Source organism: Cervus elaphus, chromosome 19 (genome assembly GCF_910594005.1).
Source record: "Cervus elaphus chromosome 19, mCerEla1.1, whole genome shotgun sequence".
NCBI lineage: Eukaryota > Metazoa > Chordata > Mammalia > Artiodactyla > Cervidae > Cervus > Cervus elaphus.
In genome coordinates, this window is record NC_057833.1 from 4842352 (window position 1) to 4851411 (window position 9060).

The 9060-nt window shown below is 42.8% G+C and overlaps 2 protein-coding genes across 2 annotated transcripts in view; both read right to left on the reverse strand.

Annotated features, from left to right (window-relative positions):
- MINDY4B (MINDY family member 4B) overlaps window positions 1-4390 on the reverse strand; it is a 40865-nt gene extending 36475 nt beyond the window's left edge. Inside the window, exons 1-3 of the mRNA XM_043875019.1 lie at window positions 4284-4390; window positions 3731-3758; window positions 1909-2076 (exon numbers count right to left, since the gene is read on the reverse strand). Of these exons, the coding sequence (XP_043730954.1) occupies window positions 1909-2076; window positions 3731-3758; window positions 4284-4390 (303 nt within the window). The remainder of the gene's footprint in view (window positions 1-1908; window positions 2077-3730; window positions 3759-4283) is intronic.
- Window positions 4391-6652: 2262 nt separating this feature from the next.
- On the reverse strand, window positions 6653-8550 carry LOC122675927 (bifunctional purine biosynthesis protein ATIC-like). The gene is given in 2 exon segments (XM_043875127.1): window positions 6653-8490; window positions 8493-8550. Coding segments are annotated over 2 exon segments (1776 nt in total). The 5' UTR covers window positions 8536-8550; the 3' UTR covers window positions 6653-6757.
- Window positions 8551-9060: the final 510 nt, after the last annotated feature.

The following is a 9060-nucleotide window of genomic DNA, read 5'->3' on the forward strand; positions in this document are numbered from 1 at the left end:
TGAGTTTGAGTAAACTCCAGGAGTTGGTGATGGACAGGGAGGCCTGGTGTGCTGCAGTTCATGGGGTCACAAAGAGTCGGACATGACTGAGCGACTGAACAACAACAAAGATTGTTTATTAAAAACCTTGTACAGTAAAATACAGATACACTCAGCCCTCTGTCTCTGAGGCTATTGGGGGACCAATGATACTAGGCAATTTTATATAAGGGACTTGAGTGTGGTGGAGGTTGGTTTCCTCTGGGGGTGCCTGAAGCCAATTCCCCAGGATACTGAGGTGTGACTTCAGTTGCCCTAACTACTGTTCCTATAGCACATCGTAGGCAGAATAACCATGGAGGCTGCAGACTGTAACAGGATGACACTTTACTTGTCTTAATTATTCAAAAGGAGAGTGATAAACTAGATGCCTGAGATACAAGTTAAAGCACAATCCAGGTGCTGGGCCACCAATGAGCCAAGTGCTGCATCTCTGAGAGCCCTGCTGGCCTGTCTGCCTGGGACATCTGGCATTCGAGCACAAGGGGGAAGGTGGGTTGAGGCAGAAAGATCTGTGATGATGAGAAAGAGCACATGTGCCTCCCAGCATGTTTGTACCACAACTCCGGCAGTGGAGAGAGTTGCTCCGTGGGCAGTGGAGAGAGTTGCTCTGTGAAGCCCATGAGGATGTGTGTGAAGATGAAGAACACGGGGGCTATAGTCTGTGTGTGATGTTGTCCCATCTGGGAGCCTGAGGAATGGTTATGGGTTACGTTGAGGTTGGAAATACTGCAGTGAGGGCCAGCCTGGCCTCTGGGCTCACAAAGCAGGTGGAGACTGTGAGGTTCCCCCAGAAAGGGGTCCGGCTCCCATCCCTCCCTCCCACCAGGGATCCTGCCTGTAGGGCACAGACTGCGGAACTTTCTGTCCACGGTCGCCTGACTGCAGCCTTGCTGGTCTTTGCCCGGATGGTCAGGCTGGTCCTGGGTGTGTTCTCAGTATACCCAGGTGCAGCATGTCCTCAGGAAGAAAGTACCTCTTCCTACTTTTGTTCTTAGGGCCCCAAGGAGAGGTCTCTGCCTATGTCTCTAGAATATAGTCTGAGAGGATGGGCTGAATGTGGAGAAATTATCCCTGATGTTCACTGTAATTGAAAGGGCGATACTGGAGGACCATCCTGTCGGAAAGATCGCTCAGCCTCACTGGTGCTTTTTTTCCTTTCCTTGATCCCTGGCTGTGCTTCCCCAGGTCCCAACCATGCCTCATTGACCATGACAGCTGGTCCTTTGGCCACTTGCCAAGGCATTGCCCCCGCCCACTCAAGGAGATGTGGCTGGGTCTCTGCCTTAACCCCTTGCCCCCACCTTGGTCAAGGTTTGAATGGAACAAGTGGTCCCTGGAAATAGCAGCTTCCAGATCCACTTGGATTCTCAAACTTTTAGGTTCTCTTCAAATCTGACTATTAGTTGGCACCCCCGACAGTGTTTCCTCCTTGGGATCATGTTTCTCCTGCAGGACTGAGCTGGGGAAGGTTCCCCATCTTCCTCCTGTCCACACAGCACAGGGGTCCTGTCGCCCACATCTACTCCGATTTTCCACCTTTACCGTCTTTATCATCTACCCCATCCTACCTTATATGGTCAATTATTTGAATTTAACACCCTATGCCTTCACATTTAGCTGTCAAATTGAGGAAGTCAATAAAGAGAGGCTCTCAGAGCTTGGGAAGGAAAGCCTGTAACATCACCAGTGCCCTTGAAAAACACCATGCATAAGTCAGTTTCATTATATTCTCCTTTAGCAATAACAGCTGTCCGTAGTCTTATCTTCCATAATACTCTCACATGACAGCCGATTAGATTTCCCCCAGCCTTGTTGTTTGGGGAAGATTACGTTTCGTTTCATGTTTAATTGACAAGCTATACTTACCGTGGCCATTGCTAGGGAGACAGGAAAACCGCCCGATTTTGAAGAGATGATAGAGGGTTTGGGAACAGAACAAAGGCTACTTGATGGCAAATGTCCTTGTCCTTTTGGCTGAGGCCTTCCTGTTCCATCTTCGGTTTCACCAGCAGATATGTGGTCACCTTCATGATTCTGTGTGAAACGCCGCCACCACCAAAAAACAAAGCAAACAGCTGCTGCTGACCTTTTACTTTGCTTTCCTTCTATTCTCTTTCTCTCTGAAATATCCGTGTTCATAAAATGTTGTCTCCCTTTTAGAGATGTCTGAAAATGGTCATAAATAGATATAAAAGAGGCAGAAAAATCCCAGTGTCTGTGTTAAAGGGGTTCTCCCAAGTTTTATGTGACTCGAAGAGGTTAAGTGTAACTATGGAAACATAATTAATGCTATCAAGACCTTGACTTGAAGTTATGTTTATAGACGATTGTAAATGTTACTGTCTCTTGTTTTGAGGAGACAACATTTTATAAACAATGAGTGAATCTTTCTAGTCTATACGAAGTATTTCTCATTATATTGTTAACTGGCCAATAAACAAAGTCAGGTTACCCTCTTTTAATTCTCTCAGATTCCTGATCCCTAGCAAGTGAGTGTAATGATTTTCTTCCTTAAAAAAACTACTCCCTATCTTTAAGAAAAACTTTTCTTAACTGATTCTTACAGCATTTAAATATAAGATAGCATCAGTTCTTCTTCCACTTGGTTTAAACTTCTATCCTAATGTCATGAAACATGTCTGACCAGTTGGTAGCTGAAACGTGAAGGAAACTGCCTTCCTTGTTTTCTGTATTCCTAGAGGCTAAGATACTTTATCTCAGAAACACAGCATGAAAGTCATAGACTACTAATGGGATAAGATGCATTTTGTAAAAATCACATGGAAAATCTTTACATTTGTAGCAGGGGGTTTCCCCCACCTTGTGGAAAGCTTAACTCAACATTTATTTATTTTTTTCCTTGCAAAGATTGTTTTATCTTTTGACTATTCTATTTCCCCAAATGATAGCTAGCTCCATTTAATACTTCTAGGACTGAAATAGAAGTATTCTCTCTCTGACTGTAATGTAGACTGGCTAAGAGAGTTTCAGCAGAAATAATAAGGTTTTTGATCATATGTTACTTGGAGCAAGGTGCTTTAGTGTTATAGTTAAAATATTAATAATTCAGTTGTTTGATTGTATTATACAGTAGTGCCAGGAAAATCACCTTAATATTTTGTGCAGTGTTTGTCCAGTGATTGAATTAATATCTGAAATACAAAGCCCGTTACCTTCTAACCTTTTCAGGTGGCAGGAGAGGAAAACATCTTTCATCTTATATTGTATAACAGATTTTAAAATACCTTTTAACATCTGAATTCAGTCATCTTTTCCTTATTTGAAGATGGTGAAGGAAAACAGTTTTTCAGGAGCTGAATCAATAGGATAACTATTTTCAGAGCTACTTTTCTTCAGGATCACTGAAGCACTTGGATGTCAGAATCTAGTGCTATTTTGCAAGTGTAGAAACTCTAGATTCTCATGTGATTTTTATTTTTGAAAATAATAACCATATGGTGCTTTTAATGATGCAAGGTAGCTCTTAAAAGTAAGAAGAGATTTTTATGAAAAAAGGAAGCACAAGAAAAGATCTCCAACAGGGTTTCCAGTTTTTTGTTTTCACACATTAAACGCCAAGTGCCCGAGTGACATTATATGCACAGAATAAATGCAGATTATGCTGTTAATGTGATTGTTTGAAGAAGCAACTAGAGGAAAACACTCTGGCTTTGAGAAAAGTAATTACCTGAGAAGTTGTATTATTGGTTCCCAACCTATAAATGAAAGAGAAAACATCAAGAAAATTACTCACTCTATTCAACCCTTATTCCCTCAAACCTCCTCAACCTCCACTTTGCTTGGGATGCTTTTTCTGCAAACAGTTATACCTGAAGCATTTTAAATGTAAATCTGTAATGGAGACTTCTCACATAGCAAGCGTAAAAGCTGGCTGTTTAGCCACGTAAAATCCCCCTGGTTCTAGGCGGGCTTCCCTGGTGGCTCAGTGGTAAAGAATCCGCCTGCCAATGCAGGAGGCAGGGGGTCCATCCCCGCCTCCAGGAAGATCCCACATGCCTTGGAGCCATGCGCCCAAACTGTTGAGCCTGTGCTCTGAAGCCCAGGAGCCATACAGCCCCTGCTCTGCAATGAGTGAAGTCACTGCAATGAGAAGCCTGCGCACCACAATAGGAGAGCAGCCTACAAGGAAGACCCCCCCAAAAGACCGAAAATAAATATACAGAATTTAAAACAAGAAATCCCTTTGGTTCTAGAGGATTGAGAAAATGAGAGCATCTTACCGGTGATAACTAAAGATTTCCCTCCATTTGTCAAGAAATAAAATCTTTCTGGTTATCTCCTCTAAATCCAGCCCGTGGGAGTTTTGTGCCTCATCTGACGGCTCCATAACTATTAGATACTGTAGAGAATTGGAAGAAGGAAGTTGTTCAAATGGGAGAGAGAGCGGGTTGGCAGTGAAATGAGTCGGCTGGCAAAGATGCCCAGGTGACGTGCGTGCAGTCCCTACCTTTTGACCAATGAGGAGATCACGCCACACAGTTGCAGCTCTGGGCTTTTTGTAAGACCTTGCTGTCAGATCATGATTAAACTTTCATTAGGGGTGGAATACTTCTCTGTTTTTCTTCACTGTATGGATACCATGAATGTTTAATCCAAGACGCAGATTTATAAACAAAAGGACTGCAATACTTATCTGTATCAAAGCAACTGGGATAATTTAATTGATGAGAGATATCATGTTCGTGGAATGTGATAGCACCTTCTGCTGTGTTGCCTCCTTGGAAATGTGTAGTCAAAGAGACTAAAAGCCATCATGATGATATTGAAAAACAGTATCAAGTACTATTGGGTAAAGTGTAGGCCGAGGAAGAAACTGGCCATATCAAGGCCAACCTGATATGGATTTTAGCACACAGAAGTCTTACACAATGTGAAGAAGGACTGGTTTGATTTCTTTCTGGGAGAAATTTAAAAGTATGTCTCTTCCTACTAGCTGAATGAATTGTAGCTTTAATAACTGGCATAATGAAGAATGTTGATGGTTGTGATGGTTAATTTTGTGTACCCAACTTGTTAGGCTATGGTACTCAGCTTTATTGACTACACCAAAGCCTTTGACTGTGTGGATAACAACAAACTGTGGGAAATTCTTCAACAGATAGGAATACCAGACCACCTGACCTGCCTCCTGAGAAATCTGTATGCATGTCAAGAAGCAACAGTTAGAACCAGATTGGAACAACAGACTGTTTCCAAATTGGGAAAAGAGTACGTCAAGGCTGTATATTGTCACCCTGCAAAATGCCAAGCTGGAGGAAGCACAAACTGAAATCAAGATTATTCAGAGAAATATCAATAACCTCAGATATGCAGATGACACCACCCTTGTGGCATAAATCAAAGAGGAACTGAAGAGTCTCTTCATAAAAATGAAAGAGAAGAGTGAAAAAGGTGGCTTAAAATTCAACATTCAAAAAACTAAGATCATGGCATCAGGTCCCATCACTTCATGGCAAATAGATGGAGAAACAATGGAAACAGTGAAAGACTTTATTTTCTTGGGCTCCAAAATCACTGCAGATGGTGACTGCAGCCATGAAATTAAAAGACGCTTGCTGCTTGGAAGAAAAGTTATGACCAACCTAGACAGCATATTAAAAAGCAGAGACATTACCTTGCAGACAAAACTATGGTTTGTCATCTAGTCAAAGTTACAGTTTTTCCAGTAGTCATGTATGGATATGAGAGTTGGATTATAAAGAAAGCTGAGCACAGAAGAATTGATGCTTTTGAACTGTGGTGTTGGAGAAGACTCTTGAGAATCCCTTGGACTGCAAGGAGATCAAACCAGTCCATCCTAAAGGAAATCAGTCCTGCATATTCATTGGAAGGACTGATGCTGAAGCTGAAACTCCAATACTTTGGCCTCCTGATGCTGGGAAAGATTGAAGGTGGGAGGAGAAGGGGACGACAGAGGATGAGATGGTTGGATGGCATCACAGACTTGATGGACATGAGTTTTTTTTGTTTTTTTTTTTTATGGATACACAGAATTTTACTATTTTGTGTTCATCCCAAAACATCCATAATAAAGATCTTTTAAAAATTCAGAAAACTACTTACAACTACATGCTAATTAACAACTTTGAAAACTTAACATAAAACGGTCAAATTCCTAGGGGGAAAATACTTTGCTAGAAATGACTTAGAAATATAGATGCTATTTAAGCCAATTATTAGAAATTACTTATATTTATTGGTGTAAATTTTTGGACAAATCCACCTGCAGATGATTATGAACACTGGACAAAAATATTTAAAAGGTCTATTTGAAGGTCCTGTAAAGCAACCAAAAGCTGGTGGGAACCAGAGGGGATCAACCTTCAAAGGAAAAAAAGATGGTATGTCAATTCTCCACAAACTGATCTACAGATTCAGTGCAATGCCAATTAAAATCTCAAGAGGTTTTTACTGTAAAAACAGACTAGCTGATTCGAAAATTTATATGGAAATAACAAGGACCTGGACATAGCCAAGAAATCCTTCCAAAAGACTACTGTGAAGGACTCACACTACCCAATTTCACTATTTACTATTAAGTTACAATAATCAAGACAGTTCCTATAACTAAGACAGTATAGACCAAAGATTATGAAAACTTAATGCTTTACTTTTAAAAAAGGTTATTTTCAAAATTCCATACATGATATTTTACCTACACATAGGCAGGGTATAAAATAATGTATTGATGAAGTCAGTGATGGAAGAGCCGGAGATTCGTGTGAGCAAGGATTATTCCCAGCTCATCGCAAGCCTTGATCACAACTTTGTCAGCAGCAGAACCGGAAGGGGCAGCGATGTAGGCCACACCACTCCTTTTAGCTCTGTCTACATTGTCCCGGAAAGGAAAGAAAGCATCAGAGCTGATGGAAACTTCATTAAGTTTGTCAACCCATTCCTTTTTTTCTGTCTCGGTTAACAACTCAGGGACCTCCTCAAACAGTGCCTTCCACTTAATCAAATCTTCACCCTCGCCGATAGTTCCAGTAACATACTGATCGATGGCATTGGAGATTTCTGCTCTCTTCACGCCAGTTTTAAACTTCATGGAAAGCACTTGCGGGTGATGTCTAAGCCACCAATAGTTTGCCTTGTCACCTGCAAGGCGTGTGCAGTGTATACGAGACTGCTGTCCTGCTCCGATGCCAATAACCTGCCCGTTCTTGGCATAGCACACAGAGTTAGACTGAGTGTACTTGACAGCAATGGTGGCCACAATGAGGTCCCTGAGCGCAGATTCCGGCAAATCTTTATTCTTGGTAACAATGTTGCTAAACAGTGACCTGTTGACAACACTATTATTTCTCTTCTGGCTTAAACGAAGACCAAAAAGAGTTCGAACTTCATTTTCATCTGGACTGTAAGACTGGTCCATCTGAAGAACACAGTAATTCCCATTTTTCTTTTTGGAAAGTATTTTCAAAGCTTCATTTTCATATCCCGGGGCAATAATACCATCAGATACCTCTCTGGAGATAATTTTGGCAGTAGGGACATCGCAAATATCAGATAATGCAACAAAGTCACCAAAGGAAGACATCCTATCAGCCCCTCTTGCTCTTGCATATGCAGTGGCTATAGGTGTGAGGGTTTTGTACAGATCATTGACCATACAGACGCTGGCTTCGTCTTCACTAAGTGGAATTCCAACAGCAGCACCTGCTGGGCTAACATGTTTGAAAGAAGCAGCGGCTGGAAGGCCTAAAGCTTCTTTGAGCTCCTTCACCAGCTGCCAGGCGTTCAAAGCATCACACAAGTTTATAAATCCAGGGGCTCCATTCAGAACTGTGATAGGGAGCTTGGGCTTCAGGGTATACAGCTGGGCAGGAGTCTGATGAGGGTTCATGCCATACCTCAGGGGCATCTGAGATACTCCTTTACTGTACTCTTTCCTGAAGTAATCTGAAATTGCTTCATCATACTGTGCTGTATGAGTAAAAGCCTTCAAGGCTAACAGGCGTCTTGTCTCCAAGGATGTGTCTTTGCTGTCGGAGTCCTGCATCTCTGAGGCTACGGCTGCATAGTCCTCCGGCTCACATACTACCGTCACCCGAGCGTGGTTTTTGGCTGCTGCTCTCAGCAGAGTCACCCCTCCAATGTCAATATGTTCAACAGCCTCTTCAACAGTTACACCTGGAGAAGCCACTGTCTTCACAAAGGGATACAGATTACAAACAACAACTCTTATAAGATCGAAATCAAGTTTGCCCATGTCAGCACTATCTTCTGGGATATTACGAGCCAAGATTCCAGCATGGACTGCAGGATGCAAGGTTTTTACACGCCCCCCTAGCATTTCAGGAAATCCAGTTATCTCAGAGACATCTCTGACTGCCAAACCAGCATCTCTGAGGGCTTTTGCAGTCCCTCCAGAGGCGATCAGATTCAAACCAACAGAAGCTAAGTTCCTGGCAAACTCCACAAGGCAGTTTTGTCAGAGACACCAAATAAAGCGAGCTGGCCGGGTGCCATGGCTGCAGGCCGCAGGGGTCCGCGGACAAGCTGGGGACAACAGCGGCGACAACACGTGCCTGGACATGAGTTTAAGCAAGCTCCAGAAGTTGGTGATGGACAGGGGAGCCTGGCATGCTGCCCTCCATGGGGTCGCAAAGGGTTGGACATCACTGGGTGACTGAACTGAACATTTAAATAGTAGATTTTGAGTAAAGGAGATTATCTTTCATAATGTGGGTGAGCCTTTTCCTATCAGTCGAAGACCTTGAGAAAAGACCAAGATCCGCAGCAGAAGAAGGGAAGTCAGCAAACAGCCTTCAGACTTGAAGCTGCAGCGTCAGCCTCTTCCTGGATCCCCAGTCTGCTACCCTGCCCAGCATATTTTAGACTCGCCAGTCCCCACAGTCGTGCAGCCAATGTACATGAGAGTGTTGGTCACTCAGTCATGTCCAACTCTTTGCAACCCCATGGACTGTAGCCTGCCAGGCTCTTCTGTTCATGGAATTATCCAGTTAAGAATACTGGAGTGGGTTGCTATTCCCT